The sequence below is a fragment of the Limanda limanda genome, chromosome 17, assembly GCF_963576545.1.
Source record: "Limanda limanda chromosome 17, fLimLim1.1, whole genome shotgun sequence".
Lineage (NCBI taxonomy): Eukaryota > Metazoa > Chordata > Actinopteri > Pleuronectiformes > Pleuronectidae > Limanda > Limanda limanda.
Genome location: NC_083652.1, coordinates 11,789,940 through 11,808,287, shown reverse-complemented (window position 1 = coordinate 11,808,287; position 18,348 = coordinate 11,789,940). Strand labels below are relative to the sequence as shown.

The 18,348-nt window shown below is 43.8% G+C and overlaps 1 protein-coding gene across 1 annotated transcript in view; it reads right to left on the bottom strand.

The window, feature by feature from the left end:
- The window catches only part of caskin1 (CASK interacting protein 1), a 66,437-nt gene that overhangs the window by 9,938 nt on the left and 38,151 nt on the right, over positions 1 to 18,348 (bottom strand). The window contains exons 5-16 of the mRNA XM_061090370.1: positions 14,978 to 15,073; positions 14,640 to 14,770; positions 13,162 to 13,270; positions 12,431 to 12,539; positions 12,236 to 12,330; positions 10,593 to 10,710; positions 7,887 to 8,132; positions 4,400 to 4,504; positions 3,483 to 3,601; positions 2,243 to 2,324; positions 1,746 to 1,855; positions 129 to 239 (exon numbers count right to left, since the gene is read on the bottom strand). Of these exons, the coding sequence (XP_060946353.1) occupies positions 129 to 239; positions 1,746 to 1,855; positions 2,243 to 2,324; positions 3,483 to 3,601; positions 4,400 to 4,504; positions 7,887 to 8,132; positions 10,593 to 10,710; positions 12,236 to 12,330; positions 12,431 to 12,539; positions 13,162 to 13,270; positions 14,640 to 14,770; positions 14,978 to 15,073 (1,431 nt within the window). The remainder of the gene's footprint in view (positions 1 to 128; positions 240 to 1,745; positions 1,856 to 2,242; positions 2,325 to 3,482; positions 3,602 to 4,399; positions 4,505 to 7,886; positions 8,133 to 10,592; positions 10,711 to 12,235; positions 12,331 to 12,430; positions 12,540 to 13,161; positions 13,271 to 14,639; positions 14,771 to 14,977; positions 15,074 to 18,348) is intronic.

Genomic DNA, 18,348 nt, shown 5'->3' with positions numbered 1-18,348 from the left:
AATCGTGCTTCACATGCATCCTGAAAACATCGAGGACAGCACAAATCCAAATCTTTCCATTGGGGTCTTTGGAGGTGGCTGCGACCTCTCTGAGATTCAGGGGGGGGGTCAGGGTTCAGTTGCCTTACCTCTGGGGTCATTCGGCTAATGGTGGGCAAGTCATACCCAGCGCCCAGGAAGTTCGGAGCGTAGACCTGCAGCTGAAAGTCGCTCAGCCATTGGACAACGGCCTCTGAGCTCTACGGGAGAGAAGACAGGGGGGGGTCACTGGCTCCATGTCTGCTTCCTCAACAGCGCAGGACTATCAGGTGGAGTAACTAGCATTAGCTGCTTCGGGCATTTAATCAGTTCACGTTAAGTTTCCTCTCGCTCAAAACCCTTCGCTTGCACTCAGATATCCTCTGTTGTCTTTAAAGAGCCTGCTGCAGCTCTTCTCCTCGAGCTGCCTCTGAATGCAGGTGAAACATCTGTTCTCCTCTGCTCTTGGATTCTTCTGTGCAACTCGTCTGTCCTATTCCCCGACCAATAGAATATCCGGTGTAGTGTTGACAAATGAAATCGCCCCGCCCTTGTTTTGGTTCTGTTTGTTGTTTGTGCTGTTACAAAGATACAAGGACAGTTTCATTTGGAGTTTTTGACAAACTTGTTGCATAAAAAGGTTCAAGAACAGAAGAGAAATCTCTGAGCAGACGTTTCACATGAGATTATTATGATTACATCAGTTGATAGTTGATGTAATGTTTTGCTCTAAATGCTGACACTGGTAAAACCTCCACATGACTCCCACATTCCTCCCGATGCTTTTATTCTTTTCATTCTCCTTCTATCTTTCTCCTTTTGACATATTGTCCCTAAAAGCTGAATGATTCTCCGTCTCCTCTTTGGTCCTCATTAGCCTGACGACAGGAATATTAGGAAGCTGAGGAACCACGACTGTAGCTAACAGATGGCCATGAGAACATGGCTTCCATCACACACACACACACAGACACACACAAGCGCAAGTGATTCACACAAAACTACCACAACCACCTGCTATTGAAAAATGCTTCTCGATTTTACACAACGAGAAATAAATGTCTCCACACATATAAAACACACTCGTTACAGTAAAAGACAGATTACTGTACATGGTGTAAGCTCCGATTTGCCAACTACACACACGCTATGTTTACTGCTGGGCACCTGCCAGCCAACACACACACACACACGCTCGAGGAGCATCGAGCAACGTTTGAATCTGAGAATATATATTTCAGCAAATGAAGAAAAACTCTGCAATGGAAGAAGAAAAGCTGCAACTAAAATGAGTGAATAATGATGGATAGCAGGTCGTAGATAAACGAGAAGAAGGACAGGATTCTCACACACACACACACACACACACACACACACACACACACACACACACACACAGACACACACACAGAAGAGTCCTCGGTCACAGGCGAGGATCCTCTACGCTCACACTCACCGTATCGTGGCTGCAGCCGAACGCTCGCAGCACGGACGAGGCCAGTTGCGAGAGAAACCACTGGGACATCTTGGTGTGTGAGTGTGTGTCTGTGTGTGTCTGTGTGTGTCTGTGTGTGCACGTACAAGTGGGAGAGCGTCGCTGTGTCAGTGACTAAGGAGCTACATCATCATCACGCTGCAGTTACAGAGTCGTGACGTTCATGCTGCTGAGTTTCTCCTCACTGTTTCTTTGAGGACTGAATCTGTGGGATTTCTCTGGACTGTCCTACCTTCCCCTCGACTGGCGCCTCCCCCTTCCTGGCCGGCGTGGCGTCATAAGGCGGCGCTTCGTGCAGCGGACAACCCGATTGGCTCGATGTCCGAGAGGAGCTGGCGGAACCTGCTGGGAGAAATATGATTGGCCCGTTTCAAGATGTGACCAGCGAGGCGTCGATCAACAGATGAGTTCAGATCAGTCATCAATGAACTGGTCTCAGGTCAGTTTCATCCACGACCAATCAAATTCTCACTCTTCAAGATATAATACATCTTATCCACCAATCACAGCCGTCTACAATCCCTCCTACAGGCCCTGCCTTGGCCATCTGTCTGTTAAAGCAGCCAGGATGCGTGTGTATGTGTGTGTGTGTGTGTGTGTGTGTGTGTGTGTGTGTGTGGTATATGAGGACATCTTTAAACTCGTGACTCTTGTTTTTCTAACCCAGTTCTCTCACTGGTTTTCATCCTTCCTCTCTCTTAAGGTTTGGTTGCCATGACGCCGTCCTACCTGCAGGTTGGTCCACCGACTTGGACTGCTCCAGGAGATGCTCCTTAGCTTTGGCCGACTGGGACAAGACGGTGGCGAGAAGCTGCAGAGACACACAAACTCTATTAACACATGTGTGACAACCCAGGGGCAGTTCAACAACCTGTAAACACACAAACACTATGATATATGGACGTATCCTGGAGAAAGTGAAAATGTAAAGAATTAGATTCGAGCTCTGTTTCCAAAAACCTGAAAATATCTTTGTGTGGCAGCTTTGTCATTTGTATTATTCTGTAAATGCACTTGTGTGAGACGTCTTGGACAATATATATATATATACAAGAAACATAAAGTAACTGAACTTCATAACTAAACTGTAACATATGCTTCTAAGTTAGGCTACACTCCAGGGTGATTCAATTTCTACTTTTTTATTTATTAGAGAATAAATGTATTATTGACCTTGTTTGACTTTAACACGACACATCACTAAATGATCACTAAATGATTTGCCTTTAAGGCTGTTTCAATCTCCAGTAAATCACAATATAGCTTCATTTATTATTTAGTCTGAAGGAAACTCAGAACACCTGTTCTTATATTCACAATTAATAAGCTGCAGTTGCTCCCAGAGAACATCGATGTCCTTACATAAGAAAGTTCCCTCGGTGGGGAAAGGAATTGGTTTGGTACTTTTTGAGTTTGCTTTCAGAAACACTGAAAAATGAGGTTGATTTATGAGTTTAGCTAAACAATGTGAGGCCGGCTTGAGGTTTCACATTCGGTTCTGAAGCTTCATGTGAGCGTTGCGATGGAAATGAGACTCGGGTGATGACAAGTGAAAGAAGAGACAGAGGAGACAGAGAAGACAGAGAAGACAGAGAAGACAGAGGAGACAGAGAAGAGGAGACAGAGAAGACAGAGGAGAAAGAGAAGACAGAGATGACAGAGGAGACAGAGAAGACAGAGAAGACAGAGGAGACAGAGATGACAGAGAAGACAGAGGAGACAGAGGAGACAGAGGAGACAGATGCTCGGAGACAAACTGAGCTGGACTGAGCTCTGATTCTGCTGCGTGGATATAATAGTCTTTTTTTAAAATGCTTCTCCTGCAGTTTCTTAACAGGATCCAGTGGAACATGTCAAACAGAAGCTTCAGACTAATAAAGTCACGGCTCTGGGGTTGTGTATACATAGATGTGTGTGTGTGTGCATGTGCGTGTGTTTGTGTGTGTGTGTGTGTGTGTGTGTGTTATACCTTAACCCCTTCAGCCTGTGGGTGCAGGTTGTGCGAGGTGCTGCCGGCGCTCTGACCGCTGCCTGATGACCTCACGCTCGTGACACTGCCAGAGCTGCCCACACTGCTGCGGTCGCAACCTGCAACACACACACACACATACACACACATGCACGCACACACACACACACACACACACAAAGATAACACCCATAACATACAAACATGCATTCACACACGCATGCAACCGCCCAAACAATATGTATTGATTTTGTGTTTACAAATGCACACGTGCAACAAATGAATGGACGCACGCACAAACACACAGACACACAGACACACGACACGCACACGCACACACACACACACACACACACACACACACACACACACACACACACACACACACACACACACACACACACACAGTGGTTTAGCTAACATCCAAAGCAACGTGGTAACATGTGTGACTCTCCACTGAAATGCACTGGGCAGCATGTGTTGATGAACTCGATGGACAGACTGTCGGACGACTGGAGGACAAACAGGAACCAAGACACAACTTTTACTTTAACAGACACACACACAGACACACACTCTCTCTCCATACGTCCAGTTACACACACACACACACACACACACACACACACACACAGACTGTCGAGATGGCTGCAGTCCTACACACTGAGTCCTCTGAGTTGAGCTGAGTTCAGATGGAGGGATAAGCATGGGACTGTCCGGAGCAGGTCAAAGGTCAAAGAGTATCTGAAAGCCTTCACACGTCACCACAGACAAACGGATGTATTCTGATAATGAGGTGCCCCCGACCCGTGAGAGGCGGAGCCAGTCAGGACGTGTTTAAGTGGATGTCAGATACTGTTTGACCCCCTGCTGGTAGCTATAAGGAGTTGCGGGCTCAGCGCAGCGCGGCTCGTTACCTGCCGCTGGCTTGCGCAGCACCCAGATCTCTTCATTGGAGCCTCCGTGGGGCCCGCCGGACGGCGTGGGGGAGCTGTGAGGACTTGCCTCTGAACCGCGACAACCTTCAACACAGAACACCAGTGTTAGCCACTAGCGACCCTAAACCGGCCCAGGAAGCAGATCTGTCGTCTGGCAAAACCCACTTTGGGGCAACGGAAAAACTTAACAGAAACATATCATCCTCTTCTCCAGCTGAATGACAAAGTGTTGGTGAGCGTCCAGGAGACAAAGTGCAAAACCAGCATCTCTGTCTCCTGGTGACATTAAGTCTTATATTGACGCCGATCTGCCATTTGTGATCATAACTGTGTGGGTTCGAATCCCAGTTAGGCCGGGGTCTCCCTGTGTTTGTGCGGGTTTTCTATGACTTCCTCCCAAAGTCAGACATGCATCAGTTTAACTGGAGACTCTAGATCAACCGTGGTTGGTTGTTTGTCTCTGTACGGCCACGAGTGCACCCCCGCCTCTTGCCTGATGTCAGCTGGGATTGGCTCAATGGATAACGAGTGTATATATTAATAATTTATTATACATCTCCTGTTGGCCATGAGGTTAATGATCTCACTCGGAACAAAAACACTGAGCGACAGGGACTGAAACCAAAAAGAAGCTAAAAGAGGCTAAAGCCCAGTGGAGCTGAGGGTTAAATCCTGGTGACGATTCTCCATTTGATCCATTCTTCAAATCAATATATTGATTATTTCAGCATTAATGTTCTCATAACATATTCGTCCAATCGTCCTACAGCACGTATCCATAAGTCTGACTCCGATGCCTCGACGGTTACATTTAGATTTAAGATTTTAGAATCATGGACGTGATGCTCTGACTGAAAGTTATTGTTATGGACAAACTTTGTAATCGGCCTAATTTCCTGTCACGTGGCAGTTATCAGAAAGGCTAGGGTAAAGTAAGTTTGACTGAAAACTGACCGAGGAGGACACGCCTTTAAAGGAGATTCATACTCACACATACTTTCATACTCTCACACAGACACACACACACAGAAAAAAATACAGCATATACTGTGTATAGATATATGAAAACATTTATATACTCATAGTACATAAATAAATCCATAACATGAATATCTGTGTACATACACATACATATATAATGCATCCGTTAGTGTGTGATTATATATGTCAAGCCTTGAATGGAGCTGCTGTAGTGCATTTGGAGAGTGTCATAAACCATTATAACCTTAACGAGGGTATATAAATGGTTTATAGGAGTGACCCACAGAGCTCTGGAGAAACACACATTTATATAAAAATACTCCATTTGTTTCACAGAGCCTTCTTGTGGCCATTTTGCATTCCTCCAGGTGAACCCTTTGTTTTAACCTCCTTTGATTCGACTTAATCAAAGAACTCAATTTCTAGACGAACTGTGAGACAGGAAATATGAGTTTTAATCTCCTGGAGGAAACAATATGGCCTCGAGTGAAGGTTCCCGGAGTTCAGAGTTCAGGACCTTACCTGTCAAACACTTGGGGTGACATTTCCTCACCACAAATCTGTGTCTTTTACATAATTAAGCTTGAGATTTGACTCCTGATAATGTAACTGCATCATTTCAGAATGTATTTCTAATGACGTCACAGAAGCGTTACAGAAAATATCACCCGTTCATGTCAGAAACTCTTTGTTTCAGCAAACTCATGATAGTAACAAACATTTTCACCTTTTAAAAGCACAAAGTTTTATTCAGTTATTCCCGCCCTTCACCAGAACCGCACACACGCACACACACGCAGACACACACACACACACACACACAAAACTAACCCTAACCAATTCACATCTTTGTCTTTCTATTGCTGTGAGGACATTCATTGAAATAAAGCGTTCCTTAGCCCCCCTAGACCCTAACTCTAACCATCGCAGCTGCTGCTCAACCCGACCCTCACGTAAACCTGAAGTCTGAAGAAGTGTCCCAACAACCATAGAAAGACACACACACACACACTCTCTGTCACACACTCAAGGTAAAAGTGCACGGTGGTGAAGTGGCATTAAAATGATCAGACATGACAATAACACGCGGGACAAGGACAGAACAGAGGACACTGTCTGGTGGGAAAGTTGTGTGTTGGGTTTGTGAGTGTGTAGGGAAGGAAGGATGGAAGGAGGGAAGGAAGGGAGGAAGGAAGGAAGGAAGGAAGGAAGGATGGAACAAAGGAAGGAAGGAAGGAATGAAGGAAGGAAGGAAGGAAGGAAGGAAGGAAGGAAGGAAGGAAGGAAGGAAGGAAGGAAGGAAGGAAGGAAGGAAGGAAGGAAGGAAGGAAGGAAGGAAGGAAGGAAGGAAGGAAGGAAGGAAGGAAGGAAGGAAGGAAGGAAGGAAGGAAGGAAGGAAGGAAGGAAGGAAGGAAGGAAGGAAGGAAGGAAGGAAGGAAGGAAGGAAGGAAGGAAGGGATAAAAAATAAACTGAACCAAGAAGTATAACTGAAGTACAACTCAACTCAGGTAAAATGAGGTTTTGGGGTAAAATCCGGAAAATAAAATCCTGAAATTTGTTCTTTAAAAACCCTCCTGTTCACATCCTGAAATCTTTGTTTCACTAATGAACTGGACAACGTTACTTTATCAACTGAGAAGCTTCCTCCTACAAAACAGTTCTCTACGACATATCTGGGGTCTATCGAAGAAATAAGTTCAGAGATTTCAAGAATAATGTTTTGATGTCAGGAGGATAAACTCTTAATATTACGAGAATAAAGTCGTAATTAAAAGAGAAAATATGTCATAACATATGGAAGGAGAACCAGACCTATCTGGAGTTTCCTTCTGGATGTGAAATCTGGAACCAATATCAAAATTTATTGAGACAACTTGACACAGATGTGACCAACAATACTATGACCAAACATTTCCTCCTCCACTAGTAGAACATTTCCTCCAAGTCCAAATGGAACTTTTATTATAAGCTGATTAACATGGTAGTAAAAGCTTCGGAGCTGAGAATCAAAACTAGCACGTGGAGAAGTAATTACAGAAGATAAGTGTTAGCGTATTAAATGTCAACGGCTTAAAAAAGTTTGACCTTTCGGTGCTGTGCATGTGTCAAATATAAAAAAACATTTCTCTGTCGTATCAGCTACAAAGATATGAAGCCAAAAACGAACAAGTGGCCTAAAGACGTTAGAATCTGATCTGAAATCTGCCCCTGGCTCTCGTTTTATGAAAATGACAACAGCAACAGAAAAACAAAAGTTAAACAGTATGAGCAACACATAAATCACATAAATAATGATCCATAACAATAAAACTTTAATGGATGCCTCCGACATTTACAACACCAATTAGAATCTGACTTGACCAATAGAATTTTTTAGCCTTGCGGAGACGTAATAAAAGAAACTCCAGCGGAAAGCATCCCTTGAAGTTTTAATAGTAATAATAATAATAATAATAATAATAATAATGAAAAGGGGGCGTGTACCTGGGAAAGTGGGTGTGTCTCCCTGTGGTGTTGTCACGGGCGACCTGCTATAGCCAAAGGAAGTAAAAAGTGGAAGCAGTGGCTGATGGGAATGTGGTGGAGGAGGAGGCGGTGGAGGCAGGATATGGATCTGATGGAACGTGGTGTCGTTGCCGTTGACTACCGCGTTGGCAGGGGCAATCGTCGCCGGGGGAACCAGCGGTATCTTTTGAAACTGTTGAGTGCAAATGACTGTGCTGGCCAAACCTAGATAACAGCCACGGTGACGACACACCGACACACACAACACACACACACACACACACAGCCAGCCGACAGTGAACCAGCGCCACGGAACAAACACACAACAGAACACAGAGTTACACAGAAGAAAAGGGGGAAAACACAAAATTAAAAACAAAGGCTGAAGTCACAAAATTAAACAAAGGAATCAAAAGTGGTGAAGAACGTTAGAGGACGAGAAGGAGACGCCGAACAAACATGGCCGTCATTAATGAGATGGACGATGAAACTGAAGATCTGATCAATATTAGCTGAGCTTTTATATGTTTGGGTGTAAACAGGTGTTTAAAACTTCCAACACATTCATATAGTATATTTTCTGTGGGTTTTAAAGTGTTAAAATCTGTTAAAATGGATGAATTACACTTTCATTGAAGGGCTATCTCTAACTGTTGTTTAATAACTTCAAGAACACGTTTCATACTTTCTGAAAAGACAGGTGCTGAGCAGGAGATTTATTCGAGTTACAGAAGCTTGAGGAACTGTACGAGAATTAAGTTGTAATATAAGGTGAATAAAGTCATAATTCTACAAGAGATAAAAGTTGGACATTTACAAGAATAAATTAATAATAAAGAATGAATGATGTCTCATCGTAGTTTATTAAAATGAAAAGCCTCCCGGTGGTTTCCTGCTCTGACTGTAATGACGGCTGCAGCTTCAGTTTAACTGCAGCACAACGAGCGACTGAGGAGGAACGACGGGAGAGAACAATAATTAAAAATGTATGAAAAACAGCCGAGTAAAGGAAACCTGGCACTAGAGCAGCCGTCGTGCGAGCGCTGATATTCATCACTGAGGCTGTTTCTGCTTCTTCAACCAGGATCTGAACCTGAGGAGGACGCGGCCGTGGAGCAGGTGAACGAATCAAACAGGACGCAGAGAGAATAATGACCAGGACGGACGTGAGGACAGATGATGAGAGTTTTGTGAAGCGGACAGTTACAGAGAGACAGACTGAGACCAGCAGACAGGTTTCTACAGAGAGACAGACAGATGGACAGTCAGAACAACCAGATCTACACACACACACATACACACCAGTTAGGAACATGTGAGGCTGTGTGTAGCGGTGATGATGTTCATGTGCTCACGTCTCCACAAAGACATTCAGCTCATTGTGTTGCTCTAAGATGGAGGATGGAGGTTGAGCCTCTTCTCGCCTGTTAAGTTATGAAACACAGATTTATTTGTATCTCTGTAGATCTTTTACTTTATTACCTGCTTGGTTTAAAGATTGAAATATATATACATATATAAGATGTGTCTCAATTCAGCGGCTGCATTAGTCTGCTTCCTTTTGAAAGCTCCTGCTAATTCCTCTTTTCATCCCTGAGAAACAAAGCCTCCATCGAGTGGATCCTTTCCGGCAAAACATATCCCAGAATTCATTGCACTTCAGTGACGAACAGTTTTTCAAAGAGGTAATGGCGCCGGCAAGGGGCATTACAACTTTCTCATCGTGTCCAAATTCATCTCTGTTGCTAGGCAACAGCAATACGAGTGTGTGGACGTGTCCTCTGAAGGACTGCCGCTGAACTGAGACAAAGTATAAAGTATGAGACTGAAACAGACTCATGAACCACCGGACTGGTGCTGAAGTGTTTTCTCCTCACTGTGTTTACACCAGTGGCTCAGAGCATGTTCAATTTACTAGGCTACATGATTCTGAAATGTGATTATTAAAACCAAAGAGGATTAGAAATAAAACTGTCCCTCATTTTCTATGGAAGATCAAGATCTGAATGTAGAGAATCAACATGGTGGTAGACACATTTACTGTGTTTTTGATTGTTTTAATGTAATTTCCCTTTTGTTGTTATTTGTGAAGCTTTGTTTTGAGAATTACTACATGTAGAAAGATATTAATATTATGAGCCTGTTAGTGCTAAGTGTATCTTGTTGTTTTTTTATATAAAAGTAAATAAAAGTTTGTTTGTTTCTTCTCTTTTAAACATCACCATGAACATTAATCTTAGAGACTAATTCATGTAAACTGTCCCTTTAACCTGATTCACACGCGGATCATTTTCTCTGTGTTTTCATCTCTTAAAGGTAAATTCACACTTTCATCAAACTGCTCAAAGCTCTTTGCTTTCACTGAGGTTCAGGTACAGAGAAGTTCATATTGTGGTGGAGGTGAAGTTGAGATGGTTCACGATCATGAGTCTGTGATAACGTCTTCACTACAGCAGGTTCATCAACTGTTTGGTCCCCGACTCAAACATCTTCTCTCCACTGATCTGGTTCGATTCCTCTTCTGTGTTTAATCCAAATATGTGTTGTGTGTTCCCCATGAAGACACTTTAAACTCTCACACTCACACACACTCACACACACACACACACACACAACGGAGTGTACACACAAACACACACATCGGAGGGTACACACACACACACACACATCGGCGGGTACACACACCTGTGCGTTTGCTGATGACTTCCACCATGGTGGACGGGAAGTAGCCCACCCGATCATTTCCTGTCCGGTTGTCATGGATACAGCCTTTCCAGCGTCCATCAGGGTGCTGCTCCAGAACCTGTCAGGAGGAGGAGTTTAATCTTTACATTACAAGTACTCTGTCTATATTTTTTCCCAAACTGAGTTTACTGGTTTAATATGATTTTTAAGCGAAGTTAAAACAGAATTTTAAAACTAAAGCCGAGAGAAGAAGAGAGAAATTATCAAGTTCAGGCCCTGAAGGAGGGAACCTTGGCTTCTGTAAACATCTGTATGACAGTGATATTCATCCAGTGGCTGAAGAGGTGATCATGAGCATTCATGACTGGACGACAAAATACCACAGCTGTAAAACATATCTCCTCCCAGCAGACACATAGGAACTGAACCATGACACAAACTGGACCGAGTCCCTCTGACTCATGTTTGAGTTGATGTGAACGCAGCCTGTAGCTCCTCCTAGAGACAGGGAAGAGTACTTACAGGACAAGGGGCTCTACTCCAGGAGGTGCAAACATTTACTGTACGTGACCTGCATGTGATATAAAGTCATATCTACCTGTGACAGCTTATCAATATCACAACCTCTCAAAGCCTGGACTGACTTATTAAGATTAATTTCTATGGCTCATATTCATAAATCACAATCTGCCTCATGGGGTTTAAAGGGACTCTCACCTTTGTTGCATTTGAGAATTACAGCACATTCAAATCATCCCGCCTTCCTCCAATGCCCCACCCCCTCGTTCCCATCCGCGGTGTTTTATTTAAGAAACTTTATTTACACAAGCAGACTTACAACCATCCCGGTGTTTTTATTTGTTTGAAGAAACTTTATTTACAAGCAGACTTACAACCTACTGCCTCCGCGCACGCTAGTGAGTTTTTGTTTACCAAAGCAATGGATTCGGATTCAGAAGCACCGGTAAGTTATATACATTTACATTCACATATATATATATATATACATGCCGTGGAATCAAAACAAACCCTCTAGTTGAGGACGCGCCTTGATGACGCGGGCCCGAATGCGCGACAAGAAGCAGACGGAAAACCTGCATGTCCATGCAGCAAACAGACAGGTCTGTCGGCCAATAAGGTCCTTCGGTCCGAAGAATTTTATTGGTTGAAGTTTTCACTAAATATTATGAGAGTGAAATAATTGTTTGTTTTTACTCCTTGTGGATCTGTCTTGCATTTTAGAGTGTCATTACCTTATTAATACCAATTTAACCTTATCCAAAAAAAGTGTAAAAATGCAACAAAGGTGAGAGTCCCTTAAACAAGGTGCAACAACCTTTTAAGGTTTAAGGTCTTGAGCTTTTATGTAAAGTGCCCAAAGATAAAGTATATAATGATTTGACGCTATGCAAATAAAACTGAATTGAATAGAATCCTCTGATCTTAACGCTCAACAAGACAAAGGAATAACTAACAAGAAAACACTGTTTTGTATTTTTGTTTTGATGTTAAGAATTGCCATTTGTATGTGTGTGTGTGTGTGTGTGTGTGTGTGTGTGTGTGTGTGTGTGTGTGTGTGTGTGTGTGTGTGTGTGTGTGTGTGTGTGTGTGTCTGTGTGTCTGTGTGTCTGTGTGTGTGTTACCGTAATAACATCTCCTGCTTTGATGTTCAGGCTGGTCAGGTCGTAGTTGTTGCAGTAATCTTTCAGAGCTCGAACTTGAAGAGCCGCTGACGCATCTGAGGGACAGAGAGACACTGAATTATACCTTTAATATTATCCATCCATCCATCATCCATCCATCCATCCATCCTTCCATCATCCATCCTTCCATCCAACCTCTCAGCAGTTGCTTGATCTCTCTGCTGGCTTGCGTTGCACTGAACTGGTAAACAATATCCAGCGCCGTCTGGCTGTAAGTGTTCCTCACTGCGGCATTGATGCCACTCTGTGGGGGAGAAAATATTATTATTATTATTTTGAGACAAGGCTTTAAATTTCTGACCTGTTACTGGTAATTGTCAATTTACGTCAGCACCAAAAACACATATTTCTTGGAACTATTAATAAAAAGAAAACTCTCTATGCAGCTCCTCATAACTCAGAGTCCCCTCACACTAATTAAACACCTCAGGGCGTCAACAGAGAATAATCTGAGCTCGCTCGCTCCCTGCAGCTCTTCCTCTAATTACAACCTCCCCGTATTTTTTATTTTCAGGCGAGTCGCCTCCATGAGGTCTGAAGGTTCAGCCTGAAGACGCTTCAGGGCAAAGACTGGTAACCTTTGACAGGACGGGATCTGAATGTGAAGTTAGTTTCTCATGCTAGAACACACTCAGTCATTAAAGCATCTTGTCTCGCTTGCTTTCATACGACACAGAACACGTCAACGTCAACACCACATTATTCACATCGTCTCTGTGACAACATTTAATGTTTCCAAAGCAGCCCTGACTGAGAACACTGCTGCTAGTTAAATGCATCATGCTGGATATTCCCCGTCAGATGGGACTTGGCCTCTAGGTGAACTGTATCCGTGTCATGTGGTTCATCAGCTCAGTTTCACTTACGTCCAGCAGGAGTCTCACGGCATCGGTCTTGCCGCAGAGAGCAGCTTCATGGAGAGCAGTGCCGGCTTTGGTCTGTCTGTTGATGTCGATACCTGACTGGATCAGCAGTCTGGAGGGAGGGGAGAGGAGGGGGAGACAGGGAGGTGGAGGTGGAGTTGTGATGGGAGATGAAGCAGAGAGCAGGAGGGAAGAGGGTGAGACGTGTCAGAGGAAACACAGATGAAGACACAGAAACCTGAACTCAGACGTCTGCATCCTGTCTGTGACTCTGACTCAATCTGCTCCTACTCTGAAGAGTCAGACTTTAAAATACAGTTCAATGAAATGTGTTATTTCCTGAGGAGTTTGGCAAACTTCACTCCAACTGGAATAAATAGTGCATTTTTTCAGCTGGGGGATTAACGCTCATTTGATGAGAACCTCTGCAATCAAATTGCTTCCAGGCTTCATCTGGGAGCGAGTACAAATCAGTCTCTACAGCTCTGATGATCCCAGAGCGGCAGCGAGCTCCGTCACTGAGGTTTGGCTTCCTCAGGTCTCATCAGGAAACCGAGAGAAGAAGACGTGTCCCTCTGGACAAAGAGTTTAGCAGAAGGACTTCTGGGCCTGACCCCACCTGACCAGCTTCCTCCGTGACCAGAGCCCAGATAAACAGAAACCGATGATGGATGGAACCTTAAATAGTTTAATGCACGACGCTACAGTGTATTTGTAAAGCGTTATTATCTCATTGCAAAGATCAACTCATTATTTTGCCCTCTTGTTTACAGATCCTGCGTCGTGGTATGTCAATGTCGCAAAATCCTGCAAAAACCTCACCAGGACGTTAATTGTTTGTGTGTTTTCATGATACATGTCAGTGTGTTTCAGTGGTTGTGTGTCTGTGTGAGTGTGAGTGTTCCAGGACACTAATGAGCATCATTTATCACTGTCACCTCTGGAGGGGAACACTCTGCTCTGTCAACTTCAGGCTCTCGCTCCTGATTTCTGAAATCCTCTCTTTTCTTCCCTTGGTTACAGTCGTCTCTCGTCTGTCAAGAGTCCCAGAGTCTCAGAGTCTCAGATTCTCAGAGTCTCAGCGTCTCAGCGTCTCAGAGTCTCAGAGTCTCAGAGTCTCAGAGTCTCAGCGTCTTAGAATCTCAGCGTCTCAGAGTCATATTTTAAAAACTCTGGAGAAGGTCTGGATATTTTCTTTTCTGAATAGGGCTTCACACACACAACGACAGTGGAAATGTCCCGAGTGTTGTGTGTGAGGAGATTACAAAGACTTGACATTTAGCGTGATGGGCGAGTCGTACGCAGCGTCTCCGGTCACGTCAACTGTCTCCTGATGGATTGAGGAGCATGTCAGTGATGCTGCGCCGCATTTGTTCCATTATTCCTTCAGTGTATTGTTGCCCTGTTGTGTTACACATGTGTTTTATCAGCAAGCTCAGGAGCATGTGTGTGTGCGTGTGTCTCTGTGTGTGTGTGTGTACCTGATAATGTCTATGTGTCCGTTCTTGGCGGCCAGGTGGAGAGGAGACGTCCCGTTGGGGTCGGTGGTGTCTCCTTTTTTGGGCTCCAGCAAAGCAGCACACATGTTACTGGAGAGCAACAACTGGACAACCTACAAACACACACAAACACACACACACAAACACACACACACACAGATTATCTCTGATTCAAACCTACAACACTTCCATAGACGGAGGTTGTTTAGATTTAACATGAATTAAAAAGCATGAATTAAGATGAATTAAATGCAAATAAACAAACATTTTAAATCTAAAACGTGTTGATATGAAAGAAGCATGAAAGTAAAGGTTCTCACCCCGACTCGGCCGAACTCGCAGGCCAGGTCCAGAGGGGTTTTCCCTGCATTGTCCACGATGCACGGGTTGGACTGGTGCTGCAGCAGCATCTCAGACTGGAGACAGAAAGACAATGAGATCTTTATGCAACGTGCACTTTCTAAGACACACACATACTTGATCAGAGAACATGTTTATTTCAAATCAAATCAAATCAAAGTTTATTGTCACATGCACCAATGACAGTGTCATCGGAGCAGTGAAATTCTTGTGACATGACAGGCAACATCTACGCAGTAGACAGGCTTTTTACAAAATTTTAAAAAAATGACATACTATATAACATATAACATATAACATATAACATATAACATATAACATATAACCTATAGCAGAACGAAGCAGCAACATATCAAAATGAAGTAGCAGATTGCAAAAAGAAGCAGCAGTAAGTGTTCACCGGGTGAAGGAGTGGGGAATATTAAATTAAATAATATGAATATGAATATATGTGTAGTAAGTGTATTTGTATGGGTGGTGGAGCAGAATGTGCATGGTAACTGTTCAGATGGTCAGTGTTGATTGTTCAAAAGCCTTACGGCCTGGGGGGAGAAGCTGTTTTTGAGTCTGGTTGTCCGTGCTCGGATGCTCCGATAGAGTTTCCCAGACGGCAGCAGAGTGAGAAGTCCACAGCCTGGGTGGCTGAGGTCCTTGATGATCTTCTGTGCTTTTCTCAGGTATCTTGTGCTGTAGATGCCTTGCAGGGAAGGGAGATGGCAGCCAGTGAACAGTGATGCAGCCTGAGAGGATGCTCTCGATGGTGCATCTGTAAAAGTTTGTCAGTATTTTTGCAGCCATGCCAAACTTCTTCAGTCGCCTTAGGAAGTAAAGTCGCTTTTGTGCAGTTTTCACCGCCGAGTCCACTTGTTTAGACCAGGTCATGTCATCCGTGATGAACACACCGAGGAACTTGAACTCGGAGACTCTTTCCACCAAAGCTCCATCGATATGAATGGGATCATGACCCCCCCTGCAGCTTCCTGAAGTCCACGATCATCTCCTTGGTCTTGCAGACGTTGAGAGACAGGTTGTTCTCTTGGCACCATGTTACCAAGCCCCTGACCTCATCTCTATAGGCGGTCTCATCGTTATTAGAGATGAGGCCCATGATGGTGGTGTCGTCTGCAAATTTGATGATGATGTTAGAACTGTGTGTTGCTACACAGTCCTGCGTGTACAGGGAGTACAGGAGGGGGCTGAGCACGCAGCCCTGAGGGGCCCCGGTGCTCAGGGTCAGTGAGGAGGATGTGCGGTTGCCCATTCTCACCACCTGGGGTCTGCTCGTCAGGAAGTCCAGGATCCAGTTACACAGGGGGGTTTTAAGACCCAGGCTCCTGAGCTTGGGGACGAGCTTGGCAGGCACAATCGTGTTAAATGCTGAGCTGTAATCCACAAACAGCATCCTCACGTATGTGTTGGCCTTTTCCAGGTGGGAGAGGGTGGTGTGTGTTGTGAGGGCGATAGCATCATCCATGGACCTGTTTGTACGGTAAGCAAACTGCAGGGGGTCAAGGGTGTTCGGAAGGGTTGAGCAGATGTGGGTTTTGACCAGCCGCTCGAAGCACTTCATGATGGTGGAAGTCAGTGCTACAGGGCGGTAGTCATTTAAACAGGTGATGGATGGTTTCTTGGGTATGGGGATGATGGTGGCCTGCTTGAAGCAGGTGGGGACTGTTGACAGTTGAAGGGAGAGGTTGAATATGGAGGTGAAGACCTCCGCAAGTCAGGAAAATCAAAAGAGCCGAGCAAACAAATGCATCAGCAGGTACATGCTAATATACGTTTAGCTTCTATTAATAAGCTGTTCTGCTTTGCATCTACAGAAACATGCTTTTCATGTTTGCTGGCACATTTCCTCAGAGTCTGTTTACAGAGATTCACTGAGTTGTTTGCATTAAATTATGCAGTTTCTGAGTTAAAGAGAATTCTTCCCTGTGGAAACGCACGACTGAAAATCAAGGAAAAGCTTAACGTCCTCAAAGACTAATTTTCCTCAGCAGAGGAATTCATTCATCGTGCTTTTAGTTTTTTTTTTTAAATGCACATTAAAAATGGAACAAATGCGCAGAAGACTCTTAATGAGATTCCTTCGTCTCGGATAGAAAACCTCAAATATTGTTTGCTGGCTCGTTGCGTTAAATGATTCATATTTTAGTCTGAAGTCGGTTTCACTGTCATTTTGTTTTAATCTGCAGCTGAACACTGTGGATTAGAAGTTAAGCCCCAGTTTAACACATAGTTATTTAATCTGGTCGAAGCTTCTTCAGCGTTGAGCCTGTGACTCCCCCCCCCCCCCCCCCCCCGGGTTCAGTTCACTGCTGTGGTGACACACACAATGACGTATTTAAAAACACACACAACCGACACAACACAACATTATCTTTTTTTTTTTTTACATGTATTTTTATTGGTTGTTAGACAAGATGTACACTGTCACACATGTTGCAATATTTCAATTAAATTTCTTTTTGTGTCAATGTACAATGAAACAGTAGCATTTTAACAATTTACATTTTTATATTTTTATAAACCCCATCCCACCCTAACATTCCCTGTGCCACAAAAAAAAAAAAGGAGGGGGGGGGGGGGGGGGGGGAGTTCTCCTAAGATGAAAGCGTTTGCGCTTTACGTTAACGCCCTATACTAATGAGAGGGGAGAGTGACAAGTTTGTCAAAATAGACCAGTAAAGGGTCCCAGACTTTGTTGAATTTTCCGGTTGATCCTCTAAGAAAGTATTTAACTTTTTCAATTTTTAAAAACATCATCATATCAGAAAGCCACACAGATGCCTTCGGTGGTAATTGTGATTTCCATTCCAAGAGAATTCTCCTTCGAGCAATTAGAGTGGCAAAGGCAATAACATTTTTCTTGTTAGTGGCTGTCGCAGTGTCGTTACCCCTTACCCCAAATATAGCCATTAAAGGGCTAGGTTGTAGATGTAGGCCAAAAGCAACATTCAAAATCCCAAATATTGATTTCCAAAACTCTTCCAACTTGGAGCACGTCCAGAACATATGAGCTAGGTCTGCGTTAGTGGCTTTACAGCGATCACACGTATCATCTAGTTCAGGGTATATTTTTGCAAGCCTGGCCTTACTATAGTGAGTACGGTGGAGAACTTTAAATTGAATCAGATTGAGGCGTACACAAGAAGAGGTTCCATTTACACAGCTAAGAGCTCTAACCCATGTCTCGTCTGAAATGGCTGTTCCTAATTCTTCCTCCCATTTTGTCTTGATGTCTTCGGTTGATACACTACTAAACGACATAATTGAATTATATAAATTAGAGATTTGGCCCTTCAAAGTTAAGGGAATCTTTAGTATGACA